The sequence below is a fragment of the Colobus angolensis genome, unplaced genomic scaffold (assembly GCF_000951035.1).
Source record: "Colobus angolensis palliatus isolate OR3802 unplaced genomic scaffold, Cang.pa_1.0 Scaffold100, whole genome shotgun sequence".
In the NCBI taxonomy this organism is placed as follows: Eukaryota; Metazoa; Chordata; class Mammalia; order Primates; family Cercopithecidae; genus Colobus; species Colobus angolensis.
Window position 1 is genome coordinate 3,538,104 of NW_012110920.1, and position 19,404 is coordinate 3,557,507.

Genomic DNA, 19,404 nt, shown 5'->3' on the forward strand with positions numbered 1-19,404 from the left:
CTTGGCTCTTCCTCTTTAATACGGCATCCAAACTCTGCAGCACACGGCCTTAGTCAGAATGATGTGTTTTTTTAACTTTCCTATAGCACTGAGCACCACAGGTGAGGGACATAGAGATGGATGAGATAGGGTCTCTGCACTTGAAGGCCTTAGGGCCCCCAGCCATGTTGTGTAACAGACCTGAGCTACTCCATTTCCCCATCCATGAAGTGTTTGGATGGGGGCCCTGACCATGGAGATATCCTAGTGGAAGATGCTCTCAGCATCTGCCTTGCAGCCACGTGGCTTTTATCGTGACACAGCAGCAGCTCCTGAGACAGGGAGGATGGAGGGGCTGACTCCTAGAATCAAAGGGTTTGAATAGGAATTGCCCACGAGGGGCTGGGGACAGGCTGCCAGCAGACACAGTGACAGAGCTGCACCACCACTGAGGAGGATGGAGGGGATTCACCTCACCTCTGAAAAGCAGAATCTCCCGGAGCTGGAGGAGATGGTTAGGGGTTATCACAGCTAGTCCTCTGTCCCCATGCAGGACTGCACGTAACCCATGACAGGCAGGGGAAGGAAGGTGTGTTCATTACCACCATCCTAAGTTAGTTTACCATCCTAGGCTAAGTTAGTTTACCATCCTAGGCTAAGTTAGTTTACCATCCTAGGCTAAGTTAGTTTACCATCCTAGGCAAGAAAAGCAGGGAGGGAGGCAGCAGAATGTTCGTGCCTGACAGATGTTGCTGGCAGAAATTCTGCTGCCATCAAGCCAAAGGGTTGACACATTCTGTGAGGTAACATGTGAAAGGGGGTGAGCCAGGGGTGAGGTTGCCAGCCCCTACACTTGTCCAGCTCCAAAGCACATGCTCGTCCCACAACACACACAGCTGAGGAGAGTCCAGCTTTGAAAGGCTCCAAATAAGCTCCAGTCACCCCTCTTAAGCTCTGATGTCCTGCCATAGGAAGCTGTTTTTCTCATTCAGTCAATTTCCTGATGCTGAAATTCAGGCCATTTTTTTCCTGTTCTAGTCTTGGGAAATCTGGATTACTGTACTTTATTATCATGATCATCTCATCAGCCTCCAATTCGTGAACCCCTCATTATCCTCCTCATCTCTAGGCTCTCCCCAATGTGGTGAGTGGTGGTCAACTGTTCCCCCTACTTTGCTGTGGATGACATGCAAGAACTTGGTCTGCAGGGTGCTCGCTTTGCATGGGGAGCAAGAGGCAGGTCTTCTCACCCCAGAACTGAAGTTCCACCTGTCTCCTCTGTTGGCCGGAGCACAGTGAAGAGGCACTTGGCACCTATAATGCCGATGCTCACACTTGGCTGGGAAGGCGTGGGTTCAGGAGGAGAATGTGGCAGCTGTGAATCCGGGGTGTTAGAGAGCATTTCCAGTTGTAACTTGGATGCCCCCTTCTCTGTGCTCCCCAAACACCTGGCCTCTCTTTCTCTCCTATCTCTCCTTTCAATAAGCTATAATTTTCTGGACCAGGGACCATAGCTTGTTCATCACTGTGTCCCCTGGCACATGGTAGGTGCTTAATGTGGGTTTGACAGAGGAGGAGTGGGTTTGGAGCTTCTTTCCCAGGGAACATGAGCAAGTACTTTAGGGCAAGGTTTGTGAAAGTTGATCTCAGGACTATTTTAAAGGGAAGCTTGCTAAAATTCTGGATGTGGAATAAATGGATTTTTCCAGATACCAAGAAATGAAAAATCCCACTGAGTGAGCAGAAAATGCAAGGACAACTTTTCAAACCTAGACCAGCCCCCTCCACCCCAGCTGTGATTGTTCAACTGTTTGCCCTGGAGGATGGGGATAGGCAGGGTGGGTCACTAAGCAACCAAGCCCTGGCACCTGTTGGCAGGAGAGTCGGCGTGGGTCTTCCTCAAGTGGGGCCTCTGAGGGGGTTGGGGAGAGGGGCCCATGGGAGGAGGTAGGGGAGCCTGCTCTGACACATTCCCTCTGCCTGCCTTTCAGCCTTGGGGAATGGCAGGGAAGAAACCAGGAAATCTTTTGTTTATTTTACTCTCCCAATTTAATACTGAGTGGGCGAAAGATCCTGGTTTGGCACTGCCATTGGTCTGGGTACCCACAGTCAGTGGATGGAGTGGGCAGGAGCTGGCTGTGCTGGGGCCCTGTATCTCAAGGGAGCTTGTCCCTGGGCCTGAGAACCCAGGCCCAGCCTTCGCTGTGTGTGACCTCGGGGAACCACCACTCTAGGCCTCACTTTCTCCCTCTGTAAGACGGTAAGACCTGCCCTGCCAGCGGAAAGTAAGTGATAAACATCTGATTGTAAGAACCATGGCGAACTCTGGGGTTGGGGATAATAAAGGTCCTTTTGAGATACACAGTTGCCGGAGGTAGGGCTCATGACTAGGGTGTGTGGAGGTGTAAGGCTGTGTTCACAGACAAGGGCGGGCGCAAGGGGCTGCTGGGAAATGGCTGGAATGTGCGATAGTAATGACTGGTGACTGGGCCTTGATATGTGTCGGGTACTGTCCTAGGTGCTTTACAGGCAAACACTCAATTTAGTCCTCACAACTACTATACTAGGTAGGTACATTACTGTTGCCACTTAAGAGGAAACTGAAGCACAGGAAGGGGTCAAATAATGTGCCCAGGGTCACACAATAGTAAGTGGCAGATCCCGAAGTTGGACTCAAATAGTCTAATGCCAGAGCTCCTAACCAGTAAGCTGTAGCTTTTTCCAGAATTCTCCAAGTAGTTAAAGCCCAGCAGCAAGGCCAAAGCATGCCCACAAATGCAGCCTCATGACAGCAGTACCATCTTGGAGTCACCGAAGATAGGACCCTTTGCCAGGCCATTTAGGGGACAGAGGAGATCAAATGTCCCTGCCCCTGGGCTTTTGTGGCACAGTGAGGGGATACAAACATTAAAAGACTCGGAGCTAGTTAATAACTACGTGGACACATTTCAGTATCACGTATTAATCCCTGAGCAACTGGGTGTTGAGACTGCCAGCCTGGGGTGGGGTTAACAGGGCAGGCAGCATGTGAGGATTCGTGTGGGCTGGCGAAGAGGCGCCCCAGCCCTCAAAGCTGCAGGCAGAGGGAAGCCAGGAAGGGCTGCACTTCCCCAGTGGGCAGTGCAGGCTGGTGTCCTGGCTGCTGGTGCAAGTCTCAAGCTGCCCCTCCCCTCCTAGCAAGCATGAGTAGTGTGGGTATGCAGGGTGCTGGGTACTGACTCACCTCTGGAGACCACTCGGCTCCCACACACCACCTCTGAATGATCTGAATCATTTATGGGGCTGAATGCCCTGTCCTCCAGGGAGCTCCAGCTGGAGCTGGAGCCAGCACACGGAGGTGGAGAAAGCTCCTGTAGTCACCCAGACCCTGTGCAGCCTGCAGGCAGAACCTATAAACTGGACTCCTAAAGCCACTCCTCTCAAGGACTAGAGATTCTACTGAGTTTCACTCTGTGGCTCTCAGAGCATCTGGAACTCTACATAAAGCTGAGGAACCCTTTGTTTAAAGCATTATTGTGCAGGGAAATCCACTATGTGAGGGCAAGGATGCGATCTGGAGGTGGAGATGGATAGCTCTGATGGTGAGTCAGTACGTAGCTCCTAGCTCTGGAGCACCAAGAGTGTGCCATATCCATCTCTCTAGATGCATATGAGGCTGGAAAGCCAGATTTTGACCTCACCTTGACCTTGCCATGACAGAGTAGTGGGAGAACATCTGGAGAAGGCTGGGAATTCCCCACTACCTGAACCACCTGTAGGGGCCAAGGCAGAGCTTCCCCTTGGCCCTCTGAAGGTTTGCTGAAAATCACTGGCGTGAGGCAAATTGATGAGCAAGCAAAAAGGCACACAAATTTATTTAATGTGTATTTGTGGGAGCCTTCAGAATGAAGACCCAATCCCCACTGGGGTACAGAAGCTCATACACATCCTGAGGTTTCAGAAAGACTGTGGGCTCAGAGCATGGCCCCAAATAGGTCATGGTTGGTAAATCAGGTTTTAGTGGCAATACAGGTTTTGGGAGGGGGAGAAGAGGAGGCTTGGCTAGCCAAGGTGGTCTTGTTATGTAGCTGAAACCTCACAGGTAGCGACCCTCAGAGAGAAGACATGGTAAATGTTTCTTTCAGATCTTTAAAGACGTCAGACTCCATTAATCTCTGCTAGATCTGGACAAGGGAAGAAGGTTTGGCTGCATTAAAGGAGATTCTCTACAGATGCAAATATCCCCCACAAAAGACAGCTTTGCAGGGCCACCTCAGTCTGCCCGCCCTGTGGCAGCCATCTCAAATTATGTCAAAGTAATATATTTTAGGGTCACATATTTTTATCTTTTTCACTCCTCATGACTCAGTTTGCTCTAGAATATGGGTAGGTGGACCAGTTCATCTTGAGGCTCCTTCCTGATCTCTGAGCACAGACTTCTGTGCCCTTGACCTTTCTGGGCAGTCTCCTGAGAGGTTTTGAGCAGGCATGCCTGCTACGCCTGCAGCAGCTCCTTTGAGCTGGGCTGGGCCGTCCAGGTCATTTTCATGTTTATTTTGCACCCCAGGAGAGTGGCCTAGTCCTAGGAAAAGAGGCTGGTCTTGGAGGGCTTATTTCACTTAGCTTAACGTTTTCAAGGTTCATCCATGTGATAGCATGTGTCAGAACTTCCTTCCCTTTCAAGGCTGAATGAGATTCCATTGTATGGATACAGCACATTTTTTGTTTATTCATCCATCAATGGATACTTGGGTTTCATCCATCAGTGGATACTTGGGGTGCTTCCACCGTTTTGGCTATTGTGAATCATGCCGCTGTGGACCTGGGTGTTCAAATACTGGTTTTCTGATATTTGAGTCCTTGCTCTCACATCTTCTGGGTGTACACCCAGAGGTGTAATTGCTGGGTCACATGGTAATTCTATTTAATTTTTGAGGATCACCATACCATTTTCCACAGTGACTGCATTATTTTACAATCCCACCAGCAATGCACAGGGCTGCAGTTTCCCCACATCCATGCCAATGCTTGTTATTTTGTTGTTTATTGTTTTTATTAACAAGCATCCTGATATGTATGTAATGGTATCTCACTGTGGTTTTGGTTTGCGTTTCCCTAATGATTAGTGATATTGAGCATTTTTTTCATGTGCTTATAGACCATGTATAGATCTTCTTTGGAGAAATGTCTGTTCATGTCCATTATCTATTTTTTAATGAGGTTTTTGTTGTTGTTGTTGTTGTATTGTGGTAGTTCTTTATATATTCTGCATATCAATCCCTTATGACATATATCATTTGCAAAGGAATACTCTCTAACTTGGCCTGAAAGAACTGAGAGAGCTTAGGAGAGAGTTGGGCTGGGATGGGGTATTGGGACCCACTCACTGACCTACCCACTGTCCATCCTTAATTCACTCTGCTGTACTCTGGTTCAGGGTGGTCTGGGAATACAAAGATGGAAAAGGTGCGGTCACTGACTGTGGTGTGCTCATAGTCTAACGAGGGACACAGGCTTGCACCACTAACACTAACGTACAGTGTCCAAGCAATGCTGGAATAATTGGGCATATGCTGATGTTGTTGGAAAATCCACTAATTCTAGATAACAGTGGGTATCCCAAAAGACACTGTCAGTTCCAGGAGCAGGAGGCCAGTTCTGCCAGATGTAGAGAAGGACTTCTCAGGCTGAATGGTCAGATGAAGGGCTCAGGGAGATTGAAAGGAGGCTGACCTAGGTGAGGCTGGGCGAGTGGACAGGGACATAGCCAGAAATCCAAGGAGGAAAACACCCAAAGAAAGACCTTCTAGAAACTCTTGAGGGCATAAGAAGATGTCCCAAGAGAAAATTTCTGTGGCCATCTCAGAAGATTGAGTGTTGCCCTATTCTGACTGGTTCAAACTTTAGACATCTGAGCTGAAAAGGGGGCTTCATGAAGACCTGGAGCAGGGGAGAACAGAAATGGAAAGAATTTGGGTCATCTATTCTCAGAAGCAGGGGGCAGAATTCTCATCTGGTGTTCAGTAGTCTCAGAAGTAAATGGGTCCATGGACCAGAAATACTACAAAACCTTTATAAAATTCTGGAACCTTTGAATTACATTTATTTTGGGGTTTGGGGTGCATGCGTGTTACTGCTTCTTTGTATTTTCTTCAATACAAGAAGCAAATGTTTAATGAACCCTTATTGTGTGCCTGCCACTGTTCTGGGAGCCGCCTCAGTGAACACGCCAAAGACCCTGCCTTGAGGGAGCTTCTTCCGAGACAGCCCACACAGTTGTGTCCTAGGCCACAGCCTGGCCTTGGAGTGGCTGTGGATGTCAGAAAAACCTCCAGAATCGAGTACATGGGCACAACTTTACAGAGGAAAGAAGAGCACATGGTGCCCATGGGATGCAGCAGGAAGGAAGGGAGTCTGTCTAGACCTGGGGCTAGGGTAACCAAATGCACTAGTTGCCCAGGACTATCCTGGTTTTAGCATTGAAAGTCCCGCATCCCAAGAAAACCCTCAGCCCCAACACACTGGGACAGTCAGTCGCCATACCTGGGACTGAACAGCTAGAAAGCATGGTCAACTTCTCCATGAGGCACAGCAGGCAGAGTGCCAGAGGCGCACATGACTTTAGAGGTGCACAAAAATGTTTTAATTTCTTTAAAATCGTGAGAAAAAAAAAATGAACATTTAGGTTGAGGAAAGTTTTAATATGGGATATTGATGTATTTGTCTTTATACCAATGCAATCATAGAATAAAATTTTCAGTGGGTTTTTCTTTTTTTTTAATGGAGGAAGGGGCCCTTGGCCCCAAAGACAAAAGTTCTTAGGACCCATGGAAGTCATAATGTGGCCTTGGCTGAAGGGTCTGTCAGGGATCAAGGTCCCATGTTGGGTCCCCACTGACCAAGCTTTGGTCAAATGACTACTGAAGATGATAATGGACAAATTTGGACAAATGACTACTGAAGATGATGATGATGATGATGGTGATGATGATGATTTGGATGATGACATGCTACCTAACATTTATGGAGTGCTTACTGTGTTCTTACATTGTGCTAAGCACATTCAGGCCTGAGATCTCATTTCATCTTCACAACAAATGTATAAACTGCATTTCACAAAGAAATCAGGCTAGGTGTGGTAGCTCACGCCTGTAATCCCAGCACTTTTGGAAGCCAAGGTGGGAGGATTGCTTGATTTTTACCTTCACATTAATCCTGTGAGGCAATAAAGGATTTTTATCCCAAATTTATAGATGAAGTAACTGAGGCATAGAGATTTTCTGACTTTCTCAAGATCATGTAGCTAGTAATAGGAGTCAGAAGCCACACACACACTTGTGTTCATTCTGCAGATATTTACTGAACCTCTGATGTACGTCAAGCTAGCACTGGGATCTGGGATGCCATAGAGGGCAAGACAGGCGCGGGTGCTTCTCTCACAGAACTCAGTCTAAATGGATATCCAAGGCTCACTGCACTGTAATTCCTAGGAGAAATTAAGACCTCAAGAACCATTGAAGGTTCTTGAGCAAGTATTTTCTATTTGCCTCATGCTCAGAGCCACCAGGCATAGAGAAGAAGTAGCAGTGGATGTAAGTCATCAAAGAGCTTTAGTCTAGTTGGGAAGAAGGCCCGAGATGGATGGTCTACTTGGAGGTTAATATAAGTAGCCAAGCACAGTGGCTCACGCCTGTAATTCCAGCCCTTTAGGAGGTCAAAGTGACCAGGAGGATCACTTGAGACCAGGATTTTGAGACCAGCCTGGGCAATATAGTGAGAGCCCTATCTCTTAAAAAAACAAAATAGAAATCTGAGTCTTAATGAGGTGGACTTGATCAAGTTTACAGAAGACCAAGGGCATGGCCAGCACAGGCCACTTGTGGCCCAGCATACAAGGCAACACAGTCTAATGGTGAAGAGTAACAGCATCTTTCTTGTTATTTAAGGGATTAAATGAGATCAGGACCTTGAACCCTTCAGGGCAGTGCCTGGCTACTGGCGATTTTTAATATTATAATGAGGCCCTGCAGGGGCTTGAACCTAGGTCCCTGTAAGGGAGTTACTGTTCCCTGGTGTGACCCACTGTAGCTGAGCTGCTGACCCACTCTAGCTGAGCTGTGCAGAGACTGAGATGGTTACCTCAAAGAGCAGGGGACCCTGTGCCCAGGCTCTGGGGCATGCTGGCAATGGGGGGAGTCTGCTGGAGTGGCCTGATCTGGGCTGCCTGAGGCTTTTTGTCCCAGATCGCACTGTACTTGCTCTGGTGTGCCACATCGCATGCGTCTCTGTCTTCCCTTCTCAGGTCACCTGCAGACTCCCAAGGACAGGGTCAAACCCCATCTGCGTCATCTCCCAAGGTGCCTTTCACGATCCTCACCCATAGGCAGTTCATTCAGTTACTACTGGCAGACTGTTGACATTGACCATCTGCTCCACGTTTTTGTCTTTGGGGACATGAGTCTCTCTCCATTCTCAACCTCCACCCCCCACCTCTTTTTTCCCTCTGCTCTGTTAATACATCCTACCAGAGCTGCTCAAATTCCACATGGAGCAGAAGCTCCATGCTAAAGCCCCTTCCCTGCTCTGCTGCAAATAACCTATTAGAGAACACAGTTCAGGAGTTCCCAACCCTTTTATTTTTGGCACAATGGGCAGTGCCGTAGAGGGACCTGTGGAAATCAACCCCTTCACTGCCGTGAGTGGGTCTGTGGAGTCCATTTCAGAACACAGGCCTCTGAAGACCTGGGAGGGGGCCCTGCAGTGAGGCCCCATAGGGATTCCTCTTTCTCATTTGGTTGAGACCATCACAGAGGGACTAATGACTTTTTTCTTCTGAGACAGAGCCTCACTCTGTCACCCAGGCTGGGGTGCAGTGGTGTGATCTTGGCTCACTGCAACCTCTGCCTCCCAGGTTCAAGCGATTCTCCTGCCTCAGCCTCCCAAATAGCTGGGATTATAGGCGCATGCCACCATGCCCTGCTTGCTTATTTATTTATTTATTTATTTATTTATTTATTTGAAGAGGCAGGGTTTCATTATATTGCCCAGGCTGCTCTTGAACTCCTGACCTCACCTTTGAATGTGGTTTGGACATTGAGCAGGGTATTCCAAATCCAGCCCAGATAGATGGGTGTCTGCCCCTTACCTGCGGAGGTTCCTATCTAGGGCAGGCCCAACAGAAGCACCGGGTGTTTTGGGTCTGGAAGGCAGCTGAAGATGGACATTTTCCTGTAGGAGGGGCCTGAGGCTTTCCTCCCTGACTTAAGCCTGGAGATGGCTTCCTTCCAAGGGCAAAAGAATTGCTGTTAACAGATTTGCTAAGAGCTGAGAAAGAGGAAATGTGGCAAAGGCTCACGGTGAATGGCTTCCGGGGTATTTTTTGTTTTGTTTTCTTGAGTTGTGTGTGTTAAGAATGCATAGACTGGCTTGGGCTTGGCTAAGATAGAGTCTTGCTGACAATACAGAAAAGTGGTGAGCAGTGAAAAAGTAAAGTCGTGATGGTTAGAAATGTTCTTCGTGCTCCTTTAGATTGGTTACTCCTGCTGCCATTCAGCCATGCTAGCTAGCCTCCAAGAGGCCCCATCTCCACACCCAATTCTCTGAAATAGAAGAGGAAGCAATGATGAAAAAAAAACGCACCCTATCTTATGCGTAAAATCTTAGTCCTGCGAAGGGGCCCTTAGAGCTTCTCCAGTATCGCTTCATGATTTCACAGATAAGGAAACTGAGGCCCTGAGAGGGGAAGTAACTCCCCAGAGGTCACAGGTCATTTGATGGTCTTGCATTTGTTCTCATCAGCCAGCTGCCAAGAGCTGAGCCATAGGGCTAAAGCCAAAGTCCAAAGCCTCATGTGTGTTCTTGGCATCAGACCCTCAGGGTGCAGCTGAGTGTGAGGTGCTCCTGGACCTAGGGGTCTGGGGTGGGCTCTGACCTGAGACTCCCCAGGCTGTCTTGCTCTCCCCTGCCACCCAATCAACGGGTATTTATCTGACACCTACTTAAAGTTTGGCCCAGGTTTCAGCCAAGCAGGGTACCAAAAAGCTTAGGCACCAAACTAATGTCTGTCTCCCTCCAGAGAGCATCTCACTGGGGAAATGGGATTAACATGTGAAACAATCATTAAACAATAAAAGGCAGCATATAATTAGATGCCAATTGTAGCCATACAGGCTCTGAAATCACCTCTATAGGCTCTTGCAGTATGGATTTAACATTAGCTAGCAGCTGCAGAGAGCTGTGACGATGGTAATTTGCACTTTTGCTGCAATGGGAATCTGAGGCTTTGAGGCCATAGGGCTGGTGTTTGGGAGTGAGTCACAGAACCAGGGAGTGAGCCTAGCCATCTACCTGCATTCCTACCCCAGCCAGCTTTGTTGCCTCCTCATCGCAGAATGGAGGAAAGTAAGCAAAATCCAGGGAAGTGCCCAAGCCTTTGTCTACTTGTGAAAAGTGTCCATGAAATGAGAGTGAAGTTACAAAGGCTTATTAACTGGTGGTGTGAGGAGATACACAGGAAACACAGGAAGTATGATTCAGGAGAAAGAAAGAGACCAGGACAAAACTGTGATTACCTTTCTCCATGTGGGAATCAAAATACCAGGGATCTGGTATATTAAGAGAGAGGATGGAGAGATGGCTATAGACTGGAGAAATTGCATTGGGAAACTACATAGAGAAGACAAAACTAGGGCTAATAGTATTCTAGGCAGGGGACTGTGCACAAACAACAGTGTAGAGCAAACTGCTGCCCATGGCCAGGTTCCATAAATAAAGTTTGTTTTGTTTTTGAGACAGGGTCTTGCTCTGTCCCCCAGGTTGGAGTGCAGTGGCACAATCATGGCTCACTGCAGCCTTGAACTCCTAGTAGGGGCTCAGGTCATTCTCTCACCTCAGCCTCCTGAGTAGCTGGGACTACAGGTGCACAGGTGCACCTCACCACGCCCAGCTAATTTCTGCATTTTTTTGTAGAGACAAGGTCTCACTATGTTGCCCAGATTGGTCTCGAACTCCTGGGCTCAAGCAATCATCCTGCCTTGGCCTCTCAAAGTGCTGGGATTATAGGTGTGAGCCACCATGCTCGGTCCATAAATAAAGTTTTACTAGAACCCAGTCACTCATCCAGCAGCCGCTTTTGTGCTACAATAGTAGAGTTGAATAGTGGCAACAGACTGCATGGCCTGCAAAACCTAATGTATTTACTGTCTGGCCCTTTACAGAAAAAGTTTGCCAACCACTGGTGCAGAGAAAGGAATGAAAAAACTCTATGGGCTTGTGGCCAGTCAGAAGAAGGACTCAAGGAAAATGAAAACTGAAATTGGCTCAGAGGGGTAGAGCTTTGTTTTCCTGGGATGATAGTCACCATACATGCCTTTGGATAGGTCTGGTGATTTTCAAAACACTTTTGTACCCATTATCTTATTTGATTTTTACCTTCATATAAATCCTGTGAGACAATAAGGGATTTTTATCCCAAATTTATAGATGGAGAAACTGAGGCTTAAAGATTATCTGACTTTCTCAAGATCACGTCGTTAGTCATGGGAGTTAGAAGCCAAACACACACTTGTGTTCATCCTGCAGGTACTGAACCCTTACTATGGGTCAAGCTGGTACTGGGATCTGGGACACCATAGAGGGCAAGACAGGCGTGGGTGCTTCTCTCACAGAACTCAGTCTAAATGGAAATCCAAGGCTCACTGCACTGTAATTCCTAAGAGAAATTAAGACCTTTTTTGTCCACTGTAGGCAATAGTGGATCATTGAAGGTTCTTGAGCAAGTATTTCCTATTTGCCTCATGCTCAGAGCCACCAGGCACAGAGAACAAATTGAAGTATGGTGTAAGTCATTAAAGAGCTTTAGTCTAGTTGGAAAGAAGACCTGAGACAGATGAGACGGATGAGTCTACTTGGATGTTAATGTAAGTAGCCAGGCACAGTGGCTCACACCTATAATCCTGCCACTTTGTGAGGCTGAAGTGAGAGTATTGCTTGAGGCCAGGAGTTTGAGACCAGCCTGGGCAACATAGCAAGGCACCTCATTTCTACAAAAAATAAAAAATTTAGCCAGGAGTGTGGCACATGCTTGTAGTCCCAGCTACATGGGAGGCTGAGGCAGGAGGGTCACTTGAGCTGCAGTGAGCTGTGATTGCACCAGTGCACTCTCGCCTGGGTGACAGAGCGAGACATCTCAAAAAAAAAAAAAAGTAAGTGTGTGTGTGTGTAAGCAGATGCACACTTAAGTGCCAGATAGTACAGTGTTGCCTTTAGATGTAGGTTAGCTTTAACCTCACTGTGGCTCACTTTCCTTGATGGTAAAATGAGCATCATAATAGTATTTCTTTGTGATACATTTTCTGTGATGAAGAAATGAGCTAATACAAGCTAAGTGAGTAGAATAGTGCGTGGTACATATTAGCTGTAGTGAGTCATCATCATCATCATCGTCATCATCATTCAGGGCTGGAGTGATCAGGAAAGGCTTGACAAATGAAGCGACTTCTGATGGGCAGACAGGCGTGAGATGATTCAAATCGTGGGCCAGGAGGAGGAAAGACTGACAAATTTAAAAAGAGGGAGAGTGAAATTTTTAACAAAAATGAGGTTTGTGATTCTGGTTAAGAAAAAGTAGGCACGGATGTGTATAATAGCTGCAGCACCGCGGGTGGGACACACGTCCTCCTCAGCCCACCCTCATCCTGGGGAACCCCCTCTCATTGCTGCAGCATTCCTGGGTGCCCCATGCCCACCTGGGAATACCAGAAGTCATGTGACTCACTCAGAGCCTCTCATTAGGTCACTCCCACTCACCAAAATTAAGATTACTTATGTCATTGATTAGAATGCAGAAGTAGGGTTTTGTTGCTGTTGCTTTAGTGATAAAATAAAGAAAAACAGCTTAGGGCAAATCTGCTTTGAGTTAGGCCCCAGACGACAGTGGTATGGTCCTCCTTATTTTGTTTAGAATATTTAAATGGAAGCATTAGAGAATCACTCAGAGAGGTGGGGAGGGGGGAGGTGTCGCTCTGAACCCCTAGCACCCAGCCTCTTTACTTGGCTGTTCCCCAGTCACCTCCAGAGCTAAAAAAGGACATCGCCCTTTTCCATGGCATAGGACATGTGAGCACAAACCTATTTTTCACCAGTGCCCTGGACATGCCAAGTGCATTGGGAACAGCTCAGCCATCTGCCACCAATGCCAGGGGCTTAATCGGAGCAGATGAATTCCATGCCAGATGCACCGAGATGTGTGAGCCCCCCAGGAGAGACACCTCACATGCCAATGTCTATATTTGTTAAATCATAACAGAGTTCCCTATTCTGTCTCTGTCTTGGGCCACCCCAAGAGACAAAACTGTCCGCTTGGTTTCTCGCTTTGTACCCGTGGACAGATCCTTCACTTTGAAGGCTTAAGAATCTGGCAGGTGAATAGAAATCAGAGTCTTTGTCTCATCCTCTGACGATTGCTATAGTATCGATCTTGCTCACATGGCAGATAGTGCCTATTAGGTAAACCTTTGGGGTGTTTGTGTGTTTCTTGGCACCAAGTGTTAATTCTGCAGCTGGATGAATACCCTTGAGGTCTGGAATTGTTGTGATGGGTCTATTTCAGTTCTTTTCAAATGTTGCTGCGAATTAAAATCAACTGGGAGATTTTTAAAATTCTGATGATGCCCAGACTGCATCCCAGACCAATTAAATCAGAATCTCCAGGGATAAAGCCCAGGCAGCTAAGTTTCTAAAGATCCCCCAGATGATCGGACTGTGCAGACAAATTTAAGAACGACTGGTCTAGATGATACGCCATCTCCTGGGTGGAAAAAGGATCCATGAGCCCTTGTGGCTGTGGCTGGCTGACCTACTTCAGGAGGTGATTCATTTGGTCCTTGGGTCACATCTTGTCTGCCAGATGTTTTTGTGGGCAGCAGCCATCCCAGACCTGGGTGCTGACATTCCATGGCTGTGACATTCGTAGTGCTGGCTACACACGGGGCTCCTGGCACTCCCAGACAGGGCTCCCCATCACCAGCCAGAGGGCCAGGCCTCAAAATGGTGAGGTCAGGGCTGCTGTCTTTTGCGTCAGCCCTGGAAGGCAGAGGTGCCTGTGGCCGCTTTCGTCACTTCCCCGTGTTTGTGGTGGGAAAGGGAGAGATAGATGGGTCTATCTGCTGAAGAAAAGGGGAACAGGAAGAAGAAACCCTAGGCTAAGGCAGCTTTGCTTCTCACTGTATTGAAAATCAAGCCTTTGAAAGCCACAGCACAGCTGCCTTTTCTTATGGGGAAATGGCTCTAGCTTGGTTGGAAACTATGAGAGGAGATCTTTCCGGAGCTTCTACAATTTTCTTTCCATCACTTAATTCTTTTTTATAGACAAGTATGAGAAAGCTATTACTTCCTGAGGAGCAACAGCCTACATGCGTCAGAGACAGAGTAAGCATATAATGGTAACCAGACAACGGGATCTTTCCAATTGGAAGCTCCCAAAGGGAAGGCGAGATAGGGGTAGGGCCAGGGTCAGGCTCATCTGGTCCCATAGACACGTGCTCAGCTGGCAAAGACTGAGGGTAGGGAGCTCTGGGAGCTACCCAAAGGAAGGGATGAGGAATGAGAGGTTTCACTGTGAGAGTCCCGGGTTAATGGACTGACAGTGAATGAAGAGAGTCTGTGAGGCTCACACTACTTGCTACTCACCTGTGGCAAGTGGAAATGGCCAGGGCTGCTTGCCTTTGGGTGGTCTGCAACAGCATCAATGTTCAGTTCCAGAGACCTGGGAAGGCACGCAGGAGAATGCTGGGCCCTGCATCCTGGTGGCTGCATCTCAACTCGAGTTAGAAGCCCTTCCTTCCCACCTTCACAGGTGACATGGTGCCTCTGGGGCCTGACCTTCTGCTTAGACTCATCTTAGATGAACATTTCACAGATCAGGTAACTTACAGGCTTTGGTTTAACAGCTGCTCATCCCAGCCCTGCAGCACGGAGTTTCAGTGATCATTATGGGCATGGCAGGCTGGCCCCTTCAGCAAAAGATGCCATCCCATGGTGGCTACATGTGAATTGAGAAGAACATGGGCCTTAGATGGATTTGATTCCAGTTCCTACTTAGCCTCTTACTAGCAGTGAACCACAGGCATGTTTCTTAAACTGAGCCTCAGTTTTGTAATCCTTGAAATAAGAATGACCTGTGTAGTATGTGAGAGAAGGTATGTGAAAGTACCCAGCACAGGCTGTTATTAATAGGTCCGGACCCTTTGGGGAGAGTACAGCAGGAGCAGACAGGCCAGGGAACGATGCCATGATGGAAAGAGGATGTCAGAAGCTGGGCGTGGTGGCTCACACCTGTAATGCCAGCACTTTGGGAGGCCAAGGCGGGTGGATCACTTGAGGTCAGGAGTTTGACACCAGCCTGGCCAATATAGTGAAACCCCGTCTCTACTAAAGATACAAAAATTAGCTGGGCATGGTGGCATGCACCTGTAATCCCAGCTACTTGGGAGGCTGAGGCAAGAGAATCGAACCTGGGAGGCAGAGGTTGCAGTGAGCCAAGATCGTGCCACTGCATTCCAGCCTGGGTGACAGAGAGAGACTCCATCTCGAAAAGAAGAGAAGAGAAAAGAAAAGAAAAGAAAGCAAAGCAAAGAAAAATAAAGCAAAGAGGAGGGGAGGAAGGAAGGAAGGAAGAAAGGAAGGAAGGAAGGAAGGAAGGAAGGAAGGAAGGAAGGAAGGAAGGAAGGAAGTCAGCTGTGCTGAGGGGTTGGAGGTGAGAGGCTGGAGCCACACCAGCTCCTCTTGGCAGCCAGGGCCTGACATTGTATTGGTTCTGTGGGATTGGAAAGTGGGAGAAGGAAGTGATGGCAGGTTGTTCAGGATGGCGTGTCTCCCACATGGCTTGCTGAAGGGAGGAAGGTAGGGCAGAGCTCAGTCACGGGTGCCCCGTTGTGTTCCACAGGGTGGTGGTGTGATGTCGCGGCAGCTGTGAAATTCCCCAGCCAAACCCAGACACCCACAGGACAGTGTCAGATGAGTCATGCCTCTCTGGGCCTCAGTTTCCTCATTTGCCAAAGGAGAATCCTGATCCACCCCAAGTCTTCTACACTTCTAACATCAGGCAAATTCTGGGGGTGGGAGGAGGAGGGCATCTGGGAACATATGAGAAGAACGAACACATGGTCTCGCAGGAGGAACACACCGGGACAGACCTGGAATTTCTGTTTCATTCTGTACATACTGACTGTAGGGCGTGAGGCAAGTTGCTAAACTTCTCTTAGTCTCAATAGTCTCACCTGTAAGATGGGATAATAAACTATCCTGCAGACTTCTGGTTTGTGAGAATCAAATGAGAGAATGTATGCCAAGTACTTGGCACAGAGGAGGTGCTAAGTAAATTCTAGGTGTCCCTGTGCCCAGTAGCAGTTTATCTCCTCTGTTATGGTAGACAGCTATAGCCCTTCATCCCTGCCGGTTCACTCATTCATTTGACAAATATTTACTTCTTGCTATGTGAAAAGCACTGTGGCAAGTGATGTGGGACCTGAACTGGTCTCCATATGTTCTTGGTCCTTGGGATCTAAGAGAATTCTTGTCTTTCCGATCAGCAGTATATACTGGCACCACGGGTAGATGCCTGTCCTCCAGCTGTGTTGTTACTTCCTTGAGGAGACAGACCATGGCTTGTATTTCTTTGCATCTCCTATAGCATCAAAGAAGCATCTTTTCCATAGCAGCCCTCTGTAAGCAAATGTGGCTCTGCTCATTCGCCAGATTCATAGTCAGTGCCTGAGTGCCAGACACTTTCACACTTATCTCAAGACAAGCCTGTGCAGTAGGTATTGTTCCCATTTCACGGAGGAGGAGACTGAGGCTTAGAGAAATCTGAGTTACTTCCCCAGGAGGGCTGGCTAGACACTGGCACAGCTGCGATTTGACCTCTCATTGTCTCACTCTGAGTCTGTGCAGTTAGTTCCACTCTGCAGGGCTCACTTCTTGGTTAGAGAGGCTTTGGGGAGGGCGTGGTTGTTCCCTTTCTCACCCTGAGAACCACTACTCATCCACTTCCACTTCTGTGTCTCTTCCAGAATGTCTGTAAACCTGTGGAGGAGACACAGCGCCCACCCACACTGCAGGAGATCAAGCAGAAGATTGACAGCTACAACACGCGAGAGAAGAACTGCCTGGGCATGAAGCTGGTAAGTGCCCGCCTGCCCTCAACCTGGTCCCTGCTCCACCACCCGCTTTGGGTTTGGCACCTCAGATCTCGCTCTAAATTCTGTGGCTACTAAATTCTGTGGCTACTCCCTGGCAGTTCCCTTCCTTTCCTCCGGCCTCCAGAGGCCTCAGTGGCCTGCATGTGCTTTAGGGAAATAGATCTGACCCTTTCATTTTTTGCCTGTGACTTTGGGAAGCTCTTTTAACTTCTCTGAGCTTCAGTGTAAACTAAGTGATTAAATGATACATAATGACCAAGGGCCTGGTATTGCTTGGCCCCCAGGGATCCAAGACAATGGGACTTAGCTGCTCCCCTTCCTACCCCTTTGATTGTGAGACAGGGACATACTGTCTCAGACAGAGGAGGGTACCCAACTTAGCACCCGGTTGGGAAAGGCTGTCTTCAATAGGGAGGGGAGAAGGTAGAAAAACTGCCCCCTGCTGGTGGCTGGCATCAACTGGCTCTTCGGGGTTCAGCCAGATGGAGCACCAGAAAATCCAGTCACAAATGGACCTGGGATTAAGTCTTAAAGGCTGTTTCTTAGCAAAGAGACGCAGGAGGAAATCTAGTGTGCTCGTTCCCCAAGGCCCTCATTATAGAGCCTTCCTGCTTCCTGCCTGGTTCAGGGGTACAAACTAGAGTGGCTACCCCACACCCTGCCTCTTACAATGGGGACTCACCAAAGGCAACTGGCTGCAGGAGGTTTGGGGGAGCTGGCCTGAGCCTCCGGGGAGGGAAAGCCACTGCAGCCCCACAGGTCCTCTCTGATAGCTGGATCCTGAGGGTCTTCTCCCAGCCCACTATGGGGAAAGGGATCTCTGCTCCTTCCTCCAGCTCTCCCAGGTCAGCAGAGGCAGGAAAGAACTCAAGGAGACAGGTGGGTGCTGCTGGGGCAATGGTCCCAAGTGGCAGATATGATCATGCAAGATGGACGGCCCTGACCCCTTATGACATGCCCTCGCTGGCAGAGTGAAGACGGCACCTACACGGGTTTCATCAAAGTGCATCTGAAACTCCGGCGGCCTGTGACGGTGCCTGCTGGGATCCGGCCCCAGTCCATCTATGATGCCATCAAGGATGTGAACCTGGCAGCCACCACGGACAAGCGGACGTCCTTCTACCTGCCCCTAGATGCCATCAAGCAGCTGCACATCAGCAGCACCACCACCGTCAGTGAGGTCATCCAGGGGCTGCTCAAGAAGTTCATGGTTGTGGACAATCCCCAGAAGTTTGCACTTTTTAAGCGGATACACAAGGACGGACAAGGTAGGAGAAAGAGTGCACCCAACCAGACCGTTCCCTTCCTACCTGTGTCCAAGCTCACCCACTAAAACTCCTGCCGGCCTTGGGTGGGAGCTGTGGGCTTCTCCTGAGCACCAGGGATCCAGCTGCCCATGTGGTGTTCAGATATGTGGAATCCAGGCAGGGAGGAAAGAGCAGCGAGCTTGACAGGGCAGCTCACTGTGTCCCTGACTCTGCATGTGACTTCTGGAAAACCACACCCTAGGCTCCCATTTCCTGATCTGTGCAATGGGAGGAATCTGCCCCACCGTTCCTAATCTTTCAGGAGATGATGTGAATGGAATCATGCTTTAAACTCTGAGCAGACACCCAACATAAAAGGTTATTGCCCTGTTCATGACTGTCATGTTCATTTCATTAAAAGGCCCCTCTGTCTACTTGCGGTTGTATGTAACCCACCTCTGTTTCCAATCCTTCCCCCAAAGCCTGGGCCCCGCCCCTCTTTTCTGGGATGAGCTCCCAGCCCCCTCTCTTGGTTTGCAGTGCTCTTCCAGAAACTCTCCATTGCTGACCGCCCCCTCTACCTGCGCCTGCTTGCTGGGCCTGACACCGAGGTCCTCAGCTTTGTGCTAAAGGAGAATGAAACTGGAGAGGTGGAGGTAGGTCTGGACCCCTTGTGCAAACCCAGCCCTTAGGGCACCCTGGGTGGGTGCAGGTGGGCATTGTTCTAACTACCCCACATAGGTGGGAGCCACGCAGCAGGGGCAGGAAGATGACTGCTGAGAGATTGAGCAGGGGTGGGTGATGGCCCTGGGGGTCAGTGTTTCAGCCAGGACTCTGAGCACCCTGGGGTAGCATGTTAGGGCCTGTGTGTGGCAAGGCCTGTGGAAAGAAAGGATTTCACGTGCTTTATTTCTGAAAACTCAGGGAGGAGGGAGACCAAGAAACTCCCTGTGCTCAGGCACAGGCTGTTTTTGCTTCAAAATGGCCTGAGGCCTACCAAG

The 19,404-nt window shown here is 48.8% G+C and overlaps 1 protein-coding gene across 3 annotated transcripts in view; it reads left to right on the top strand.

Annotated features, from left to right (window-relative positions):
- Positions 1-19,404, top strand: part of RASSF5 (Ras association (RalGDS/AF-6) domain family member 5) — a 77,621-nt gene that overhangs the window by 55,186 nt on the left and 3,031 nt on the right. For 2 of the 3 annotated variants that reach the window (XM_011937422.1, XM_011937434.1), the window contains 3 exons: positions 17,028-17,138; positions 18,127-18,424; positions 18,944-19,059. In XM_011937422.1, coding sequence (XP_011792812.1) covers positions 17,028-17,138; positions 18,127-18,424; positions 18,944-19,059 — 525 coding nt within the window. The remainder of the gene's footprint in view (positions 1-17,027; positions 17,139-18,126; positions 18,425-18,943; positions 19,060-19,404) is intronic. The other variant, XM_011937426.1, reaches the window with a different exon arrangement.